This window comes from Megalopta genalis, chromosome 2 (genome assembly GCF_051020955.1).
Source record: "Megalopta genalis isolate 19385.01 chromosome 2, iyMegGena1_principal, whole genome shotgun sequence".
Lineage (NCBI taxonomy): Eukaryota > Metazoa > Arthropoda > Insecta > Hymenoptera > Halictidae > Megalopta > Megalopta genalis.
In genome coordinates, this window is record NC_135014.1 from 38,781,535 (window position 1) to 38,806,260 (window position 24,726).

Below are 24,726 nucleotides of genomic sequence, written 5' to 3' on the forward strand. Positions count from 1 at the left end.
CGACAATACCAAAGTACGAATACACTGCGATGCATATTTTTGTTTCGAAATAACTTCTTTGCAATTTTCAATGAGTAATCGTCCGTTTTGCGAGTATATCTAGTCGCAAGCATACTGCAGCTGATATGAAAATGCATTCAGAGATGTTTGCAACGAGGAGCAGAAATCTGTAAGTAAACATGTTTACCATCGCTTGAACTTGACCGTTATGAATTGTTTAAGGCATCTATCACTTGCTCGCTCGATTATTGCATTACTTAATGTTTAAAATTGTATCTATACATAGCAGTACATCATCTGAAACAAGTAACACAAGATTACAGCGTTCATTCGATAATTTTCCAGACCCATGGAAAAACAAACTGTAATTATTCTGTCTTTCATCTGACAGTGTCGGTCGCGCATTAGCAATGACTTCGATTACTTTTCTTTACACGAAAGAGTCTATTAATATGTAAATCGGTCAGTGGAATTACTACATTGCGGTCTGTTATCTTCGGTTCGATGAAACAGTCTTACCATGAGTTCCATGAATTTCAGTTTTTCCATGAACACCTAATGGTACATCATGTTAAAGTAGATTGGTATATTCGCGCGTCATTAACGCATAATATCTACACTTCATTTATAATAAGGAGCATTCTTGAAATAATTATTTAAGAAATCATTATTGAAAGGTGTTTTATTAAATTTTAGGAAATTCAAGTTTTTTTCTAAATAGAAACGAAATTTTGATAAAAAGTGACAGACATGAAACTGAATTCGAAAATTTATTTTTCTGTGTCGATACATTGACAGGCAAACATTTTATTGTGAAACCATAACAATTATCATAAAACGAAAAAAATAATTCAATAAACACGATGTGATAAAACAGTCTTTATTAATAAACGTTACTCGTTTAAGGCAATACTAAAAATAAGATCAATATTAATATGATTTTGAATAGTATTTTATCATTATAGTTATAAATGATTTTGCTTCCATTTTTCTCGACGACATAAATTCATTCTGTTGATTTTATTACTATTATAGTTTGTCGCACAATAAAATTACAATTATTGATAAGTTGTTATAACCACTTTAATCTACATGTTATATTAACCAATGTTTCTATAAATATGTCTATCAAAGTTTATTAAAATTTTCACTTATGGTATTCATAATATTCACGAATATTACGTTTGCAATACACGGTTTTATTTTATGTATTTTCATTAAAATGGTCGTAAATATATAGAAAATGTGAATTAATACAGATACGATGCACTGGATTTTAAAAATTTATAAGCTTTTATAATTTCTATGCGTAACCTCCATCGTGTATAAGAAACTAGTATTTCTTAAGAATCGTATATTGATATCTTTATCGCAGAACACAGGTTAGTTAGCATACACAGCTAACCGCTTGACCTTATCTATTCAGTACGCTTGAATAGGTCATCGACACAACCCGTTAACGTAATCATTGGGAAAATGTAAATCTAAGTTCAGTATGCTTTGTCTACATCGAATGTACCACTTTCTTTCATCAAGTTATCAAATTAACGACAGTTCTACTAATTAAAAAGATATTATTAAACTACGTCCAGAGCACGATGTCATTTTATTTTCATGCATCTGGAATCAGCTGATTTCTGTTCAGTGTATTCTCATTGTCATCAGTGATTAAAATAGTAAACGAATTGAAATGATGCATATTTCATTTATATAGATAAGTCCATAACATAATAATATAACTCTAACAAGAACATCAATTATTTACGGTCTCAATTTTATCACGTTTAAAATTACTATATAAAGCAATCTTTCATCATTATTTCTGTACGTATTTAGAAATTATTTTTGATGATGACTTTTATATTCATTTTTAAGTCGTTAATATTCTATAATTGTCCTCGCACATTTTAATTGTTCCTATTTCATATAATACAAATATTTCTATAGATTCAATTATTGTTTCTCTTTCAGTGTAGCATGCATGAAATGATAAACTTTTAATTCTATTATAATAGAATTTTTTTACAAATGTAGAATATACGTGTAGATACCTACGATATCAATGAGCATAAGATAATTTATTCCATTTTCTTACGTGTTACTTATTCCCTTATTAAAAACTTGTACTAAATAATATACTAAGGCTAACGAAAATTCTAAACAAATTAACACATAATAGACTGCACAATCAGTAATTTAATATTATTTTCATGATACGCACAGAATTACATAAACATTAAAACTAGTGTTTTTAATTCAACATTAAGTAAATAGGATTACAGAAACCAAACGTACATATAACAATGTAAGTGAGCACACGTTGTTTATTTATTTATAAAGACATTGCTTTAAATATCAAGCTGCATATATCATTTTATGCGTCACAATAAAATTTATTAAAAATAAATTGAATCTAAAAAAAATTTTGAAATACGTGTAAATAAATTTCAAAAATGTCTGTCTTAACAAGTCCTTAGAACCTTAGAACCATAATATTATAGCTATTATATGGCTGTTTTTAATTAATTTCTAAAGCTGATCCACTAATGAATAACATTGAATTGAAGCAAAAGCTCGAAACCATAGGTAAACCATGGCCAGAAAACAATCGTTGTTCAAACGAGTCTATCATCTTCTGGAGCATTTAGCCCGATAACGCGATAAATGTATAAATAAAGAGGATTGCGCGGCAGCCATGCGACAAGTACCAACAAGCTGGTGGGTCATAAATTTATTCGAAAGTATAACGAAGCTATCAGGGTTCCATCCATCACAGAATTTTTAATTCGCACCACTATGACTTCATTATCTCCTACCAATGAGAAGTACACGAATTGTTCGCCAGAGCGCTTCGTTCACTTTCATCCGGTCGCAGACGGTTGCCTCCTTTCGGCTGTTAATCATTTAGTGCCTCAACAATCACTAACAATCACCCCTCGATTTCAAATTTCACCGCGTTAGCGCCGTATACATGGTGAGTACTAATTATCACCTACATATACCGTCACTACAATTACCACTTTCACGACCCGCCATCGCCTCAAATTATACACTACACCACTCGTCACCATGCACGAACATCGTTAAATCATCACCGTGCAAACATTATATTCAGCTGTTAATTGATAACAAATAATAGACACAACGACACGAAGCGTTCATTAAGCGTCATTGAAATGGCATACAAAGTGACACTGATTTTGTACGAAACTGATTGTTTCGATTAATTGCGATCGAAGATTTGTGAAATTGTGCTTCTTGGTTCCTTCTTGGATTTTTTTATCGAAATATTAGTTGTTCGACTGCGAATAGACGAATAGACCTGAACTTAATGCCACAGAATATTTCATGGTCTCGCGGAGCGATAGAGCTTAGAAATCCCTTTAAGTATATTGGATCAATGTGATTGAAGTCAGCGTCCGTGGGAGGTCTCGCTTAAAAATCCAATATTCTGCTGCGAGCCGTTTTCGTTAAAGCAACGATCTTTCTAATGACGGGCCCATTCGCTTGGCGCAATCTTGGCGCGAACCAAAACATTCTGGACAACGTGTGCAGCCTTTATAAAGATCACCGGTGACATATAGTTGTCAAATAAAGTTTCGAAAATGACGCTGGGGAGAAAGACGAACGTGACGAATACAAAAAAAGTACTCTCGCTGCGACAGTTAATTTGTGACAAAGTTAGGGTAACGCATACTGTTGTTTAGTACTGTCCGGTGAATGTACTCTCTTTCACATAAAGGTAGAAAATACTCCCAAGAACATGTTAAAAAGTCATCGAAATCGTCTTGTTGGTTTATTAGATATAGTCCAATGTAACTGTATGTACACTTCCCGATAAAAGTTATGAAACTTTTACACGTCGTTAACATTTGAGTAAATTTTGATATTCTAATAAATATACGTCTTATTAAATTAAATTAAATTAAATTAAATTAAATTAAAAGTATATACAATGGTGTGCGTAATTATTGACTCAAAACAACTTTTACATTTTTACTGATATTTAAATAAAAATCAAAAAAGAAACTATATTTGTATATTTCTATTTTCTATTATTTCTAATATAGAAATGTACAAATATGACGTTTTGTTAAGTTTTTGTTTTATGTCGCTAAAAATGTAAAAATTACCTTGAGTCTATAATTGTTCACACCACTGTATTATAGTGAAGCATATAACACATTGTTTATATAGATAAATCGTTGCGAGAATCCCAACTATGTGGAGTCAGTGTAATGTTCCCTAAAAATCGTAACGCCAACGATTTTTCGAATATTTTCAATTAGTAAGAGTTATGATAAATACCTATGTAATTCTTGCATACGTTAAAACAATTTCAAAGATAGCGAGGAAAAATTGGTTTATTAAAAAATGTCAATGTTTTCAAAAATATGAAAACGGTGTCAAAAAGTGTCAACAATTTTGTTATGTCGTAATGATTGACTTAAATATTAATATATCTCATTACATCATATGCTATAATTGAATAAATTGATAAATGATGGAAGTTGGTAAATTAAAAAATATATCTATAGGTAGCATTCATTTGAATCGTGTAGGATCTTATAAAATAACTTTTCCAAACTAAATTTTTAGATTAAAATTATACAATCCAAGATTCCAAAGGTTAAAAAGGGAGATAAATATAAGGTCGTCAATTACTATGCAAAACCCAGTCAATTATTACAATTTTGAAACATTAATTATAAATAATGATTTTGTAACATTTCTAACGTATGCAAACGCTTAATGTTAATTGTTTTATTATTCTTAAATATATTCAATGTGATTACAGAAATTTTTATTCTTGGATTTTAGCAATAAACACTTTATTTCTACAAATTATTTAACACTTATCCTTAAATTATCAATCATTGTATGCGTTAACCTAAATGGTTATATTAAATAACGAAGCTAATAAGTATAGTTAATTGTTACTGGAAAAATTGTAGGTTCTAACAAAGATATTTTGTTTATACTTTATATTTGTCCATTTAAAAAGATAACTATTACTTCGAATATCGAATAAATTATTTCCAGTTGAAACTTCGTTTTCGAGAAAATTGATTTTTACTTTTTCCCGTGTGCACATATACTTGACTATGTTATGATCGAACGATAAGAACACAGTTAAAGAATCTTGTTGATAAAAAGATTGTGGCAATGTATCAAGTATACTTGACATGATGTTATTATGCTTCTACAGAAGTGGATAAAGTAAATATTTGTTTCGAGATCCGTTCAATCACGATCTAGTATGATATATTCGCACACATAGAAAATTCAAATTAATTGTCTCGAAAACACAGAGAAATCATTTCGCATTTTCTGTATTTCGACTTAATACTGGAACATTCTCTATGTACAACTGAATATAAGTGAAACAGAGTTGGACATTATTCGAGTAACATTTCGAATAAAATTTTATTCCACTAATCTTTCGAATAAATGATTCGAAGAAATTTTCTGAATACAATTTTATTCGAATAAAATTTCGAATAAACTGTACGAATAAAATTTTACTCAACCCTGAACTGAGGCAACTATACATTTACAGTAGAGCCTCTCTCATCTGAACGTTTATTTGTGTAATATTCTGATAACGAAATATTCTACGATTTAAAAATTTCATTCAAGTTTTCTACTAAGTGAAAATATATCTAAATAATGCAGTGCTTAGATAATAAAATGTTTAGGTAGCAGAATACTATAAAAATACATGCTCGTATAAATAAATCTCTACAGTAATATATTTACGTTCTTTTACAAAGCTGAGACTTCTAACAGTTTTTGCATTTTTGATCGTTACACTAGATACTTGCTGGTGCATCTAAAGTCATCAACAGCACATGGAACAGATGCTCCATTCATTTCTTACGTAACCATGTTCCATGCATAAGCATTTTATTATCCTGTCCACAATGCTTTGTGGTTTTCTTTTATTTACCATAAATTATATTATATAAAAGCTTGCGAAAAACAGCACTCAAGTTTTACAAGAAACGAGGATAGCAATAACATGTTTATCAAACTTCGCCAAATTAAACTTAAAAAATTAAAATGCATTCCAAAATTAGCTGCTACTAACCGCGTCAATTACGATGTCTAATATTTGATCAATTTATTTATTGCGATGTCCTAGTATGTATCTTCGTTTACAAAATCCATGACACATCAAATAATATATTGCAAATAAATCATTTCGGTATTCCTAACGTTTGTAATTCTATGCACAGTTTTAAATTGCATCTACACATTTTTACCATAAAAGCATAAAATCTTTCATCAAATTTATACGTAATCCATGTGGTATTTTCATTATTTTAACGGTTCATTATTTAATAATAATTTATAATTTTATTTTTCGATAAAATTTTCTTCAAAAATAATTTGTTAAAATGCAATTAAAATTAAACTTAATCTTAAATTAAACTAATATTGTAACTATTATAATATTCTAACTAGTGTCTTGCGTTTGATATAAATTTAGCCAAATACATTGCAAATTAAACACACCATTGACCTTATTAATATAACCTCAGAAATCGTACAAGTGAAACACACAATATATGTATAGTTTCACTGTTCGTTACCTTACCGCGTTATATATTATTGTTTGTTTGCTTTCAAGTGCTTCGCAAACATAAAATTAATTACACATTATAAACTATCAGTTACAGACATGCTATAATTGCGTGATAATTAAATGTCTTTTATCGTTATTTAAAGCCCTATTATATATTTTTTCACAATTAATATTGTATTATTATATAAAAATGCAAGCCAATATATGTAGAAATCATTAACAATTCAATTTTCAATAATAAAAATTTAATTGTTAATCATCAAATGATTTCAAATGGACAATATTCAATGTATTTCACTTAATTTATATCACACCCTGTCGACATCGTAATTATTGCAAGAACTCTAGAAAATAATCACGGTGTCACTTGAATTTTAATTGCAATCTAATAAATGGCATATACACAAAATTTTATCGAAAAAGAAAGTTATAAACGGCTAAAGAATGTTATTTGTAATTAATATTTTACAATCAGAAATTCATTTCGGAAAAGTGAAATAATAGAAAACTTTCCAATAAATTATATCGAATAAAAATTTTAATTATGCATCATAAGTTGATAGGAACTTTAATCGTAAGATAAATGTTAAAGGAAATTCTACGTCTCTGTTTAATTATGCTGAAAGTATTACAAAAGTCCCTCTGATATTCGTAAAATCCTTCCCGAGGAAAATAATTGCTACATTAAAGATTAAAGGTGTTATTTTAAGTATAAATTAAATGCAAAACGTGCATATACGGAGGTCGTGGGAGATTAATACGCCTATTTGTGAACCGTCCCGAATATGCATCGGACGACAGCGAAATGCTGCTGCAAACTGGTAGTAAGGGAAGAGCCTCGAACGTCATCAATGCTATTACACGTTGTACAGGGTGTCTCAAAGCTATGCGTACAAATTGACTTCCTCATATATGATTGTTCTTGTAAATGTGATCACCAGGATTCGTTGTTTTATAATCTATCAAAAGATACAAAATGTTTATGCTACTTTTAAGCATTTATTTTGCATAATACGTAATAACAGTAATGGGATTTACAGTGGTGTTAATAAATATGGACTCAAAATAAATTTTACATTTTTAGTGGCATATAAACAGAAACATAACAAAATACCTATGTATATTTCTATATTGGAAATGATAGGAAATAGCAACATACAAATACAGTTTCTTTTGGTTTTGTTTAAATATCATTAAAAATGTAAAAGTTACTTTAAGTTTATAATTATTTTCAGCACCACCTTTGACTGACTATATTTAAAGAAAGAATAAACAAAATACACAAATATCGTATAGATAAAAATCTCATATTTGCATATTTCTATATTAAAAATAATAAAAAACAGTAATATGGAAATATGATATTTTGCTAAGTTTTCGTTTAGATATCTCTGCTACGAATTCCAATTACAATTATTAGGTAATGGATCAAATTAGTTCATAGAATACATAAAGAAAATACTCGACTTTGAAAATACTCAATGATTTATATTGTACTTATGTAATATCAGCTGATACAACATATTTATTATATTACATAATATTCCTCTATTTAGTTAATTAAAAAATGTTCATCGTTTGCACTTTTTAGTAAATACTGACTCATCATTATGTAAGATTCTTAATTAGATTTTTATAGAAAAGTTCATAGAAAAAACTAGTTCAAAGAATTTGTCCTAATATGATCAAAGTTGGCATTGTTTCCGTCTGTAAAATTTCCAACACAATAAAATTTGTATAATAAAATATATGAAAAGTTATTATCAATTATTCAGAAAAGACTGTTCTTCTGTTGAACGATAACAGAAGTACACGTATCAAATATAATATAGTTATAATGAAAACACTACATCTCATTTTTCAATAATTGATAGCTACTTTATTGAGGTCATCAGTTTATCAATTTTCATTTTTACATTTTTAATTACATCCGCTGTCTTAATCGGTAATACGTATTCACAATTCGACTTTTCATTCTTGTATGAATAAATACTTCATTATTGTCTAAAACGTCAGCAGTAAATATTTTGAGCGTTTCAAAGTTGGCTATTATCTCGGAGGTATTACGTCATCGATTCATTGAAATTTCGATATTATTGTGCCATAATCTGGTACATAAAGGAGGAAACATAATGCAATCAGTTTTTGGGATTATCAGTCACTAATTAGGGTCATACTAAAAGTAATGGTAAGCTTTCCGAAAGATCTGTACATCGTGTTCGCAATTTTATTTTATTAAAAATGGCGTGTGCTTTGAACAAATTAACTTTTATATCTAAAGCAAGTCGTGTTTCTGCTATTTGCAACTGTCTGGTAACATAATATTAGTATTTACTACAATTAAAGTTTAGGGCTATGAGCAATGCTTATCATATTTACTTTCCAAAGCATTTTTTTAGAATTTTATTGTAGTAAATAGAAAATCATACACAATAAGCAGCTTCAAGATCATGCTATGGAAGTCTTTGAATAATTGTCACTTTTAAAAATTGCACCTAAAATATATAGATAAAGGTTAACCTATCTAAATAATGAAAACATTTTTGAATTTAAGTAATTAAAGTACGGTATACAGACAGATATGGAGATCTTGATTAAAAATTAAAATTAATGTCCAATGTAGAAACATAATCTTTCGATCGCATAATATTTAACTGAGGACAATAGTTAACTACTAGAAATAATTTATATTCTAATTAACAACGAAATATCCTGTCTTCTTACACACAAGCAAATTTTTTAAAAGCGTAACCATTTTTTGTGACTGTACAAAATATACAAGAAAAAATACAATTTTTTTGTGGTGCGTTAATTTAGTTCTCGTTAATATTTCGAATTTTGACGCAAATTTTGTGCTTTTATGCTAAAATTGATTAGATAAAATCGCAAACAATGAAAGTATCTGAAAGTGTTCATGCATTCCCATTAAGTAATTGAAATTATTAACGAAAGAAATATATTTTTATTTCACTTCTGTTTCTTAAAATTAATTTAAAAAATTTGTATTTCACATAAAGCGCTCCAGTCCAGTTATAACATATTTTCAAAAAAGACGAAATAATTCGAAATTCATGAAATATCATAACATTTATCTACATAACCAGAAAAATTGACAAATATACATAGCATTTTCGAGAGTCCCTACAATTCTGAAACGAGCTGTAACTATAGGCTTGACTCTTCTACACCGTTCAGTGTATTTTTTTCTTCCATCAAGTAATTCGGCATCATCGTCCAGTCTCCTTTTACAAATATTTCCTGCTTGGCAACTATCCTGGAATGTCGATACATGGCTCACCTTACGGTTCTTGCAAGATTGCTTGCCACACCGGCATAATAATGATTCCGTTTCCTGGATTAGTTTGTACGAGATAGTAATCACTGTATCCTCGCCTGAATCACGAATAGTTGCGTTCGATTACTACGAATTTCGAGCCTTTCACGATGTCATGCGATTCGATCCACGATCCTATATCGAATCATTTTCGACAAGTGTTTATGGTTATTACATAATGAGCCTGAACACGTCCTATATTTTATCATCATGAAGCTGTAAAGTTCACAGCATGAAATGTATACTCTTGTTGCAATTCTCATACGCATATAAACTATGAATTTTTGTGCATTTATGGTATATGCGAGTTTGTAAAATGCCAGCAAACGCGAATGTTAATCAAAATAACTTATATTATTATTCGCAGTTCTCTCGTGACGAGGGACTGTCTAGTAGATGTAAGAAATGTTTTCCTTGTTCAGATTTTTGTGAAACAATTCATGAAAATATAAATTTGCACAAAGATCCGCAATGTATGTATAAATGTAATCGCAAGGAAACACGCAAAAATTTCTCATCACTGATTCTTCGTATTAGTACTGTTTCAGCTCAAATAATGGATAAACTTAAACATTCCTTCACAACTACAAATATACAGTGCAGAAAATATCGTACACTGAGTTCCGATTTTTGACAAATTGTCTATATATGAACTGTTACAATTTCGTAAAAGCATGTAGTACAACAACGAACCTGGACTCATTTTAAAGCATGAAGCTTCTATTTACTCGCGACGCATCATTCATTTTCCTCTCTCTGTAACACATTTCTAGGTAATGTAACAGATTGGTAACTAGAGACATGCTTTTTCTAGAAAATGTTACGGTTTGAAACATCTGTAAATACAGTGGAAAAGTTTGTTTCCGATTGATCCTAACATAGATTTCAAGATCGAAGTCTTCACTTTACAATGACCCCTTAAACTTTGACGTACGATTTTTTTTAGTCACTCGATTGAGCTTCGAATGGAAGGTGTACTGTCTACTTTACAGTAACACAAGGTTCACGAGCGTTCCACACTTCCGAACTTGTTCCTCGTTCCTGTTTCATAAAATGATTAAAAAAAATGTCGTACACCAAGTTTTGAAAGGTCATTGTAAAGGGAAAGCTTCGGTTCTCAAATTCGTGGTCGGTTTATTTGTGAGAAAAATTGTTCAATGATTTTGGAGACGTTTCAGTTTGTAACATTTTTCAGTAAATATCTCTTTTGAAGGTAGCGACTTTTTACGAAATTATAACAGTTAAAATATTAGTCAACCTAGAGTTAATCATTAAAATATTATATGTCTCATAACTAATTTTCATGTTATTTTAATTTTTATATAAATCTCCTTATTTATCTAATGTAAAAGGACTTTGTCCGGTAAAATGAATAAATAAATAAATAAATGAATAAAAAATAAATAAATAAAGTTATGTATTATTTACTACCAAACTGTTATCGTCGAGGAGAATTTATTTCCAAGCGAAATTTCATTGGAATAAACTTGCATTTCGATAAATGTAAATATTCGAAGTCCGCGACAGTGTCAAATTAGCATACGATAAACGCGTCGCGTAAACAGTCAATAGGCAGTCGCCGGACAATGACTTTCTCTTCTAAGAACCGTTGCCCCATACACTGAAAAATGCATGTTGTAATTGTCCCTTTCCAATCGATCGCTTGTAATTACGAAAATACATTGCCTGATGCAACAATGACGTACAAAAGGTCCAAGAGGGAACCATGCTTCCTGTAACGAAACTCGCTTAAATCAGAGTTTTTATAAATAAAAACGATTATTACTAACTACCAAAATACCGATAAATATCAGGTAATTACTATGTTAATGATTACTATGTTAATCATGACCAATGATTACATTTGCTTTGATTACTTCAATTATTCGATAATCATGATTACTTAATTGCTTAGTAATCGCAATCATTAATCGTGAACATGATTTCACGTTAGTCATAATCGTTAATCATTAATCAGATTACTTTTTACCCAACCCTTTTGCCCACTCATATTTTCGTCACGTTATTTTCGTTTCTTTGCCTTGTAATCAAAAAAGAAATACTTGAAAATTCGCGAAAATGCCAACCGATAGTTCGATGTAAATACTTATATTTCGAGTAATCGAAACTCACAGATCAAGTACACGTGATCTGATACAGACAGCTACAGACATGCATACCTCTCGTAACGGTTTGCTCCAGTTTATCTTGTATTCGACAGATCAGTCATGTTCAACATTCCTCGCCGAACAATCAAGCAACTGAGCATCGCAAGAAGATAATCTACCTTCACGTTCTGATCCGATTAATTCTGAAGTTCAAATTAGGGACATTTGATAATTGGACAAGGACGCTCATCGAGCTTAAAACACCGGCGCTACTGTTGATCGTTCAATTCACTGTTCGACTAGCGTTCCTAAACGACAGGCATGAATAAGAACCGAACCTCTCTACGATGTTTTCTAAAGCGAGTTTCAATCAGTAAGTTTTTCTTCTTTTCTTCTTTATTTTCACGTATTTATAATAAGTATTTATTTCCGAATAAAATGTATCTAACAGTATCTAACATTTTTGTGAATAAGAAACTAACATGCGTAGATGTAATTCAGCAAATGTAATATGGTTAAAAAGTACTTTTAGATGAAAATGTAAATGTCAACCAATTTCGATGAAATTTCCAGCTCTAGGCTAAAATAATAATTTTAGAAACGTAAGATTTTTATTTTTTTCTTGCGCTTCCAACCAATTCTAATTTTTTAGACATTCCTTAGTAAATCAGTGCTTCTAACGTCGCGTAATCAATTCAAGAGATTCGGTCCAATTTTAATAATGTCGTTCAGTTTTAAAAAGTATTCGAATACTTTCGTGTCGCTATTTTCTTCATTCTCTCGTAATACTTCGAATGATTTATGCGACGTAAGTATCTTCTATCTTCGTAAACAACTTATTTCAACTCATATTAATTTCGTGTGATCGTTGTCGATCATCGCAAACCTTGATTTTCATATCAAAAATGTATTTTTGCTTTTTATTAACTGACAATATGTACTGCAACACTGTTTCGCTGAAACACAATTTTTTCTTCATCAATACGTACTGCACGTGTTTATATTTATTCGTTTATTAGTTCAACATAGTTTTTAATGGATGTGCCTTTTACCAAGTATCTTTTTCAAATTAAACTATTCCTTTATTTGTATCCGTTCTGTAATTCAGTGTTTTTCCAATAAAAAACAGAACTTCCACGGGCATAATATTTCAGAACTACCAGAAAAATGTCAAAAAATTTGTTTTTACCCTAAACGTTAAAAAAATCTTTCATTTTCTCGTGGAAGAACGAAACAACTTTCCGATCGATCCAATATAAAAAATTTATTCGTTTCAGTAGTTTGAATGCGAATATGTTAACACATTGACTGCCGTGTGAGGCATTCACTATCTTATACCTACTGAGGACCGCCATGCCGCGTGAGACAGGATGCGTCTCACACAGAATTTTTCCGTTAAGGCTGCGTGCGACAAACATTGCTTCTCGGGAGCGTTTTTTGTTTTTTCATTTCAATAAAAGTATTAGGCCCTAGGGGTCAGAATTTTGCTCAGTATTGCGGCATTTAACGTATTAAACATGTGCTGTCATTTTGTCCGTCCGAGGAAATGCAATATTTATATTTTGATAATTTGTGCATTTATGTTATTAGCACATATGCATATGCACTCAACTTTCCTGGCCATTGTCATCAGAAAGCATAAGCGGCCTTAAATGATATTCACAATGTAATCATGGCGCTGTATACCTGTTCCGATGTAGTCGGTGAATGATGTTAATATTTTGTCCTCTCTTTTATTCTTCTCAAATCACTGAAATATTTAGCCTTTTACGCTTATCGTATTATTAAAAAACACGTACAATTCTATCATCGTACTAAAATTAGTGTAGCCAATTTTGACGTAGTAAATAATAATATCGGCCAGGAATAATAAAATTTTTATTAGTTATGAATAACTCTTTTGCGACTTGGTGTTCAAGTTAATTTCTTATAAAAGTATTACGTGTACTATATATTCTTGATTTAAAAAGTAGATAATTAAAGTAAACTAAAAGAAACTGCAATATAAGAGATTGTGTTCACTTGGAATAAATTTCATACGAATAATCTTCTAGTATATTTGAATCAATTAGCAGTTTTTTTAATAGAACCGAAATGATATTTCTCCGGTTAATTCTTGGAAATATATGAATTCTTAACGAACGCTTCTGGCACAAGTTCTTAGCTGACTAATTTATTAGTAGAATTTAGTAGATTCATGTTTGAGTAATCTCTTCAAGCTTTCTTGGAAAATAATTGCTTACATTACCTAGTATCCTTGTTTCTCATCTCTTAAGAGACATTTTCTAAAAATTAGTCATTTAGAAGAATAGACAAGTTATCGAATATTAATATTGGTACTTTGCTATTAGGGTGTTCAACAAACATTTGCACAGACAATTTTGAAATCAAAATTTTTCTATTCGATTTTTGTATTTTAAAAAATTCGATATTATAAATGATTAACAATCTAGCAGTCCAATTTGGACACGTAAAAATATCAAATAAGTTATCGTAATTACATAAAACAGCGACATTTATATGCGCATTGCAATTTTAAAAAAATACGAGAAGTACTTAGTAAAAATGCGACTTACACTTAATAATAACGCTAAATAAAAATCACACATAAAATAAACATTGTTGCACCTGAGCATATAAAACTAATTCATCCTAGAAAGCGTGCATAGTTCCATGTGATTAGAAAGGTAATGGTTTTATCTTTATCTCGATAAAAGTTGTCTAACTGAGCTAATTTATTTCTCCTGTATATTATGTACAGTGGCTCACTAAAATATTCGATCCGAAAAAACGAAAATATAATACACATAGATATTGGAAAATTAAGTAACTATCTACTCGAGAGAAGGTTGTACAGAAAGTTTTGTTCGAAGTTTAAAAAGCGGTCATTCGATTGCTCTGGTAGGCTTAGTGTTAAAGGAGTCATGGAAACTGTTTACACGTTAAATTCATTTGTCAATTCATTGTATACTGCGGTGTGATAATTTATGAACTTGAGGCCAATGATTATGTGCATCTTGAAGCTCGTTTCATTACCATTTATGCTAACAGTTCATTGGCACTGATCGTTTCGCTTGGTGGCCACGTAAGGTGCATAACGATCATGAGACACTGGTTCTTCGATGGAATACTGTGCCGAAAGGAATATCGTGTGAAAGTAACTTGACAAGATGGCTGATTGATATCCACCGAGCTATTCACGAAGCATGAAACAGTGAGGTCAAGCTTGCGTTGGGCCGGAGAAACGTATGGAACTATGTTGACGAAAACTTCGTTACGCGGGACATGTAAAAATAGATCGTGAAAAGCCGAATGTATGGCAACCGGTTATTCTGAAGTGCATTAAGCAAGAAAACGGTCGAGTTCCCCCAGGTATGGAAAGCTTACGAATCAATTTAACGTGATGTCTGAATTATGAACGTATGTGCGTTTTTAACGCGTTAACACCTTTTTGGAGAAAATAAAGTCTGCTTTGATCGAATGACATAAGTTTTAGACACATCGTTCAACCCACTTGTGTGTACAATGTAGATGGTTAAACATGTTTTTCTTAACATTTTATTAAAAATAAAGTAACATTGGAATCGTTTAACATTTAAATTTTATTTTAATAAAGTATATTCATTATCCAAATATGTATAGAATTCAATCTGTATTAATATAATTTAAGAGAATTAAGGGATAATCCATTTCTTTTAATACTAGGTTTACAGGACAGATAAAAAAGAGGGATTTCAAATTTTTTAATTTACGATTATTGAGATTGTAAATATATATCCATGGGCAATTTATTCGGTAAACTTGTTTCTTTGAGCATGTACTATGATAAGAGAACGCTCAAATTCTAAACAAATATATTTTTGTTGTTTTTATCAAGTAAATAAAAATGACTGCTTTTAGTGCTCTATAAACCTCGTGTTAAAAATATTTGAAATAATTATGTCGGCATTCAACCAGCATTTACAACTAGATTAATGAATTTCTCTTCTGAATGAATAATTAAAATTCATCATGAGAGATCAACTTTTACGCTAAAAATTTATCACAATTGACGTTGCCCTCTTTTAAAATCAATCATTAGTTCATTAATGTGAACAGTATCGCATATATTTGTACAAATTCTACAAACTGAATTGTATGTTTACTTACACTTTTAGGGGAATGTAAATCGAAGAAAATACAGTTTACATTAAATTCTCTATTGAAGTCATTATTAATATCGATTAAAACGTAATATTCATTTTTTATTAGGAATGAATGAACGCGTAATCTTTGGGTGTAGAAAAATGTAGAAAGCAAATTAGAGAATTGATACAATAATAAACAACAGAACAGACACAGGAAATAAAATACAAAATAATAAAACCATGATTACTCGATTAAATTAAAATAAATAACAATAGTCACGATTCACGTATTTACAGTACACATTAGATATATGAACGTTACAATAAACTGATAAAATTGAATACCTGAAATGATTTGATTATGTAAATTTTATTGATCAAACCTTATCAATTGACACCAAAGCATTGGTTAAATGTCAGATCATTAAGTATTCTGCATGAGAAAAAGATGTAAATGTGAGACCTTGGGTCGACTAAAATACACAGAGAATAAGATATCTATTTCAAAAATTGAACAGATATTGAACAAACCACAGTGCTTTGCGAATTGTTAATCACTCAAAATTCCTTCAATTTTCATCCGGATTCTATTTTCGAGAATGGAGATAAATAACTGCATTCGCTTGATGTCAGGCTTAATTTCCAACAATAATAAATGAAATTCTCGAAAGTAAATTCTGGCGCATGAAATATGGGAAACAAATATTTGTTTACTGAATTAACGTATTAAACACTTGTTATAACGTGAAATATGAACGAGATACAAAGAAACACTAATAAAATAAAATCATCGACAGTAACATATTATAATATTCTATTAATCTGTTATTTACTATTTTTATATATACTAAATATGTTTAATATTATTTTAGTATAATTCCGTAATATAAAAATCAAATTTTTAACATAATCAATCGTGAAACTACATTTATATATATATATTATATACAACTATATTCCAGTAAATAACCAAACAGAAAAAATAGGGGAATATATTCTTAAAATTTTCCGGAGACATCTGACATTATCCATCATTTATTTGCATTTATTGTATAATGCAATTTTAATGAAAATGAATGTCCTTTCATTCATTCGGATCAAAAATCTAGTTTTTTTTCTTGGAACTTATTTATTCGACATAAGATATACTTTAGTATGAAATATAGCACAAGTGTCGTTGCGATCGCAGCAGGTCATAATCAGGATAGAAAGCAAGGCCACAAGAAACTTGCTACATTCTACCAAACGGAAAAACTCTTTCGAAATTAGGGTAATCGACAGTACTTCTAGTCGGTGGCAACGAAAACTACCGATATCTCTGCGGTGTACGCGTGATAAGGCGTTAGACACGCTTTTATAGTGATTGCAGCGTGATTCTGAGCTCAGTCGAACACCGAACGTGTCGCCAGAAATTTCGAATCTTTGCCACACTACTGTGTAATGTAAAGAATGGTGGAAATATCATCGAAGAAACAAGGTTCGCGTTCTATTCTGTGGCAAAATGCAAGAAGATTTGTGTTCCATTTGTGTATTTTACTCGTAACGTTGAATATGTACCCTTGATGTGACAGCTTTAGCGAGTTTTGACAGTTACTTTAGCAAAGCAACTAAAATATTGAGTCGTGTATTTCAGTAATATAATAAATGAAAACATATTCACACTTCTTGCATGTTAATTAGAAAAGTAAAAAAGCTTCAACATTAACGTAACACTAGCCTAACATCAAATTAACGTAGAAATAAAATACTGTGACGTAACGAAGTAAAATCTGTTTTTCAAACATGACTATATTTATTTTTAACATGTCAAATGATTGATGAATATTTGTTTTGATATACTTTTTAGAAGCAAGTAACTACGCTGTTTTTGTTATATCTTATAAAGAACAATTAAATCGTACCATTAAGAATATTTTATGTGTTATTACATTAAAATTATGTGTTCTTATATCAAAACTATGAATTATTACATAGTTATTCGCTTTAAATCCGTAAATGCGTAATTACTATTTAGAAAAAACATAAATCAGTTTCTTAACCACACACGTTATAGTGAATGATACGTGGTTTTCCCTGTAGTATACTAGGTGTCTCATAAACGACATCCTAGTTATATATCTTTTAATATTGAAAGGAAATAAACAGTACAAAAGTTTTAAGATATACATTCGATAGCGATACAAAGTATTGAAAAAAATACTATTATAAACAACGTTCAAAGTTTTCTACGAAATATTTTTTATATCTTATAGAGACCACCTGTGCCTAACCGAAATGTGTTCTCTTTTCAGACTGATGATCTCAGAAGTCATCTCACGAATCTTGTTCAGTCAACAATAACCACTCGTGCCGATACAAGCAGTCTAACAAGAAATATACACGACGAAGATCCAAGGTCGCCTGCAGTTTTCGTAGAAAGTCAATCGAACGCATACGAGGAAACTGTTGTTCGCTGCAGCAGCTTCAGTGAGTGATGCAGTTCGCCGTGGGCATTGGAAGAGACCATTTCACATGATCGTGCAGTCACGTTACTTCGACCTTAATTATCAATTTGTTCGGTTTTTTAAATCATTTTATCGATCTCTGATTACTCTACGACCATACCGTTTACTTAATTCCAACGCTAATCGAGGAATCAGACGATTTGTACCTTAAAAGTGTAAAGAAGTTACAGAAAGATTGTTAGTAACGGACATCGAGAAACTGTTGTTGGAACATAGCAACCACTACGGAAGACTAAGCCAGAGCAAACACAGAGATCTCATAATAGAAAAAAATAGAAGAAGAAACGAAAACGATTCTAGTCAACAAATTCCGGAAAAACGGTAGCAATAAGACACCGAAGTGTCTAGAATTTGCCTTCAAATCTCAAAAAAGACTAAGTATATTTTTAACTTAGAATATAACACCTTAGACGATTAGCAAATCCTAGAGAAATTCTGTCTAATTCGTGTATAATCTCGAGCAGTCCTTCCATCCTTCTTATTCCCAGACTTATTGGATAGAATCAATCATGGCGAGCGTCGATAAGAACCTCGAAGAGCTAATGTCGTACCTGGGCGAGTTTGGGAAGTATCAATGCTGGCAGTTCTCCTTGCACATTATCGGTGCCTTGACAGCCGGTCTTCACATGCTGACACTGCTAACAGTAGCAGCCGTCCCTCCTCACAAATGCGACATTCCGGAGTCCTTAGGCTCCCTAAATGCTTCATCGGCTGCCTGGAACGCGTCGTTTATGCTGGAAGATCTCCCTCGATCGGTAGACGCTTGTCACTACTTAGACGTAAACAATACTATGCAAAAATGCAACTCCTGGACGTACGACACCCAGTACTTCCAATCGTCTCGTGGAATGGAATGGAACTTCGTGTGTTCCCAGCGCTGGATGGGTTCACTGGCCCAGTCGGCCTATATGTTCGGCGTTTTCATCGGTGCAGTGTCCCTAGGAAGCCTAGCGGACAAGTACGGCCGCAAAATCATCTTCTACGTGTCCGCAGTGGCTCAACTAATCCTCGGAGTGAGCGTCGCTTTAGTGAACGACTACTATATTTTCTTGTCTCTGAGATTCCTCTACGGAATCTTCGGATCAGCTGGAGCCTATATCACAGGATTCGTGTTGACTATGGAGCTAGTCGGCGCATCTAAGAGAACAGTCTGCGGAGTGATGTTCCAGTTAGCGTTCGCAGTTGGATTCATGCTGGTAGCGGTCTGGGGATCTGTGATCAAAGATAGAATGTGGCTGCAGATCGCCTACGGTATGCACAGTGCTCTTTTGATCGGGCACTGGTGGCTCATGGATGAGTCACCGAGATGGCTTTGGGCCCAAGGCAGGGTCAGTGAAGCCCTAGTGATAGTTCAGAAAGGTTTGAGGATGAATGGGAACAACGTGGACATCGATGCAGCTAAACTGATCAGCGAAGCAAAGGTCCAGCGCGTCAGGCAAGAAGAAAGGTCTTACGGGGCCTTGGATCTCTTCAGGACGCCAAACTTAAGGAAGAAGATGTTGAACGTCTGCCTGAATTGGTTCGCCAACTCTCTCGTCTACTACGGACTGTCGCTGAACGTAGGCAACCTGGTTGGCAATCCTTTCCTGATGATGTTCCTGAGCGGTCTTGTCGAACTGCCTTCTTACATTCTAATGTGCCTGTTGATGGACAGGACTGGGAGAAGATGTGTAGTTAGCACCTTCATGCTGATTGGCGGAGTTTGCTGCATTGTAGCTTCCAGTGTGCCAACTGGGAGCAGCGTGGCTGCTACCGCGATTGTGGTGATCGTTTTGTTTGGTAAAGCATGTATAGCCGGTTCATTCGCTGTCATCTACAATTATACAGCCGAGTTATTCCCTACCGTGGTCAGGAACACTGCTCTGGGTATCGGGTCTATGTGCGCTAGACTGAGCGGAGCTTTAACGCCTATGATCATGCTGTTGGACTCGTTTAATCCCAAAGTGCCAGCGGTCTTGTTTGGGTTCGTTGCTCTGGTGTCCGGGTTTTTAGCATTGTACTTGCCTGAGACAGTCAACCAGCCGATGCCTGAGAGCATTGAGGATGGTGAAAACTTTGGGATCGGTGACACGGTATTTACAACTTGTCTGGGACCGAAGAGGAAGACTAGTGCTAGTTACGAAGTAACGATGAACCAACTAGGAGAAAAGGACGAGAAGGAGAAACTTAATCAAGCTGAGGCTGCGAAGTGAAATGTGAAAGTGATGATGGCTTTCGCGAGATGTCCCAGTGGTTCTCATTGAGAGCGCAGTGGTGTATGACAGTAGGGTGGCTCGCAATACTAATGCGATCTTGTGATGTAATTTATATTGATCGGAACCATTCTATGTATTAATCGGACGGTGTTAATGATAATGAAAAACAAACGATGTTGCATCGCAATTAGCAACACATACATAATAAATATCTTTGATACGAACTAAATGTCAGCTTTTATTAGTGGACAAATAGAAACAAAAAAATTGTTAATAAATTAATACGTGTAGCTTGTTTAAAAACATATCAAACATATATTTTTAGACGTATCTGCAGGTTTAATTTATTTACTCAAATTTCACATGAGTACTCAGTTATCGATTTCACTTAATTAATGATATTTAATGATTTTTTTCTAATTTATTGAATGTAAGTAAAAAAATACACAAACACGTACGATAAATTTCCTTAAACACTTCATCATAGTAATATCTGTGCGACCAATGAGAACTCATGCAGTTGCAGGTTAGAACGGTTTAGGTTTCTAAAGAAAAACATTTTTTAATTTAAAAATATAATTATAGACATTTTTAAATGTACATCCAGATTTTCATATAACTGAAAATTAGATAAGAACTGATAACTATCGCTCTGTCTTATGTCTGCAGATCAACGAAAGCACTATGTAGCATAATATAAGGAAACAATTTATCAAAAAGTACGTGTCGAGTAACGAGCTGCATCTGTAGCATGGTTATTTTGTAACTCGCTACCGTGTTATCCAATTACGATAACTTATCGATACTGCAGGTTTTCAATTGCGATCGCAATACAAGTATGGTAACACAGGAGAACTATTTATCGATATTTTACGCATGACTGTAATCACGCATGCTAAATTGGAATAGGACATTCCACCAGATAAGGTGAACGTGAAACGTCTTTTAAGAAATGAAACTTCAATATATACCGATATATTTTTCTATTATTTTATATCATAGTAATTACGACTAAATACATTTTAAGGCGAATTCAAGTTTATATATGTAATGCATAAATTCATGTTATGCAATGAAGTAGAAAAAAAATTCTATTTTGAGATATTTTCCACTATTTTAAGCATTAGGTAGCTTTTTTAAATTCTACAGCGTTCAAATATTTTAAAAATGTATAAATATTAACCTATTAATACGTTCTTCAAGTTGTAATTTATTGCGGTGACACTATACTAAGCGTTTAACATTCTTTCTTGCAAACGTGTGTTGACTTACTGTTTGACATATGTACGTAATTAAGAACATCCATATACAACTGTTTCAATAAAAACGCACAATTAGACAGACAGTAACTCGCGTAGCTTTTAATTTACGGTTGATAACGTAATTGGTTTAGCGTGAATAAAGGATATAACGATACATGATACTATTTTGTACAATATTTCAGCATTTTGGTGCATTTCAGAACCATTTGAATGATAAATACAGTAATAAAAATGATTCATTTATTATAAGAAGTGAAAATTAAATAGCAATTTTGCTTTTTCGTTAATGATTTTTAAAAGATAAATGTAATTCATTGACATTCTTAAATTCATTGAATCATTTTACTACTTCAAATTACACGTACCTATTTTCATCGTAAATGCATAAAATCCACAATTTAATGATAAGTGTGTTATGTTAGTTTACTGTCTCAGATCTGTTTCGTAAAAGGAAATTGTTCGTTCTATTGAGTGAGCAAGCATGTAACTTATATGAACTAATTTGTTTTTCTTTATAACTAACGAAAACAATTTCAGCTTAGCATAAAACAATACTTGTTGGTAGATTTAATAATTAACCTAACTATCTTTATTATGATACTGTCAATTCTCTTACTCGAATACTGCTTATTAAGTTTCAGTGAAGCATATGTTAAGTTGGAGTTAAATCTCGTCGATTAGTTTTTAATTACTTTCTAGCGTGCTTTAAGAAGCAGATGTTCATAAAGATTTGGATGACGCTTATTTATACTTCGGTTATTGTCTGATATCTGTATACCAAGATATACATAACTAAGAATACTTAAATTAGAAGATAAGCAGCTTGTTATGTTATTTGTCTATGTTTTCTGTCAGCTATTTCTTTGCTTACTAATATTTCGATTAGACACCTCCGAAATATAATTATTTGATTGTAGATTTTATGCATTTTTGACAAAAATGACTAGAACAAAAACAAAAAATTAAGAACATTAGAAGAATTTGAGAATAACTTATGTATTATGTATAACTTATTCAAATTATTAAAAGAGATAAGACAGTTCCATCTGACTTGCAATTCTTATAATTAATTTAGACAATGTTTATTTTGCATAAATATCCGCAGTCTAATAATTAGTTAATTTAAATGCTTATTGAATCTATCCATAATTACTAGAATTGTAATCATGTTGGGTTAACAAATGGAATGATCGTAAATAGAACTCTGTCAAAATGCTTTTGTGTGAATTACGTAGTAATGTATAGAATTAATTTAAAGGTTGTGTTACATTGACATCGAATTTAGTCTATCCATTATAATTAAGTTCGGCCTGTGATGGGTTACATTCATGTTAAATCTAAACTATATCTACTTTGAGCCTTTCAACGAGTATTATTTTACTAATACTCTTAGAAGATTGTAAACAGAATTGGATGTATAAATATTTTTATTATAATTCGTTATAATCGAAAGATGGTAACGTTGCAATACAACAAACAATACATCACATCTTTTAGCCCTCCCAGTACCGGTGATTGGGTGTTTACGCGCAGCTCCACGTTCATTTAAACATTTTAAACCAAAATTTTGTTGCTGTTATCACCATTATTATTATTATTACTATTATTATTACTATAATTTTACTGTACTTGTCTACATGGTAATTACATTTGCTACATTTGTTTTTGTATTTGTTGTCGTTACACTAATATAAACAAACGTTAGTCAAACGGTCAAGGCAAGCCTCGAGTTCCGGGTCCGAAAAACCCCAGACCTGGTACAGTGAGAGTTAGTAACAAATATTGTAAGCGTATCAATAATTTCTTAGACTGGGAAAGCAATAATTTCAATAAAAGAGAATGTTCATTTAAGAATGAATCGTATTTATTAATTCATTTATTAATGCTTTATACCAGATGATTTATTTTGTTTCTCAACTACAATCTTCATCAGTTTGCCTTGAAGATTCCCAACTAATAATCTTCATCACCAGTTTTGTAATTGTTAGTAATTATTAGACTGCGGGTCTTTGTGCAAAATAAAAATGTTGCAACTTCCGTTGCACGAAACAGGAACTGCATAGATATTTATTTTTTCTCTTAATAACTTGGATAAGTTACAAATAATCAGAGATGAGCAAATTTAGTTCTATTTAATTTGCAATTCTAATTATAAATTACATTAAAATTTCATTTGCAAAGACCATTATAATTATAATGATAATTAATAAGTGACAATTGAAATTGTCTTTATAAGTAAGAAATAAATTGTATTATTTCAAATCATTTAAATAAAGGAGTTGAATTCTTAATATTTGTCTAGTAATTATAAAGTGTTACCAATTCCTTGTTGTCATTCTTACTGTCACTTCTACATTATCTAAAAGATATATAAAACAAAGATAAGGATATAGAAGATAAGGAATATGTTCAAGATTTTTAATATTATAAATTAGAAGATTCGAATAACTTTCATCTATTGCTATAATCTTAGTACATCTTTTGATAATCTTCTTATAAAGTGGTACACGTGTTTCTATATTAACATAGGTTTTCTTGGTATAATTTTATACTTTTATCATGGCAATTCCAAAAGTTATAATTAACGAAAATCGGTAGAAACATTTT

At 31.5% G+C, this 24,726-nt stretch overlaps 2 protein-coding genes across 5 annotated transcripts in view; one reads left to right on the forward strand and one right to left on the reverse strand.

Annotated features, from left to right (window-relative positions):
- The window catches only part of LOC117225262 (Suppressor of ER stress-induced death), a 61,588-nt gene that overhangs the window by 32,517 nt on the left and 4,345 nt on the right, over positions 1–24,726 (reverse strand). The gene's annotated exons all lie outside the window — the stretch shown is intronic.
- Positions 2,788–24,410, forward strand: LOC117225263 (organic cation transporter protein). Of its 4 annotated transcripts, XM_076519322.1 has the most exons (4): positions 2,788–2,974; positions 12,145–12,404; positions 15,083–15,403; positions 18,450–24,410. In XM_076519322.1, exon 4 carries the CDS (start codon positions 19,172–19,174, stop codon positions 20,852–20,854), a length of 1,683 nt encoding a protein of 560 aa, XP_076375437.1. In that variant the 5' UTR covers positions 2,788–2,974; positions 12,145–12,404; positions 15,083–15,403; positions 18,450–19,171; the 3' UTR covers positions 20,855–24,410. The 4 variants fall into 4 exon arrangements, with proteins under 4 accessions (XP_076375437.1, XP_076375436.1, XP_033334552.1 ...); XM_076519321.1 differs by lacking the exon at positions 15,083–15,403; XM_033478661.2 differs by lacking the exons at positions 12,145–12,404; positions 15,083–15,403.

Coding starts and splice junctions, on each gene's coding strand:
- LOC117225263 (XM_076519322.1), top strand. CDS start 19,172: ATGGCGAGCGTCGATAAGAACCTCGAAGAGCTAATGTCGTACCTGGGC.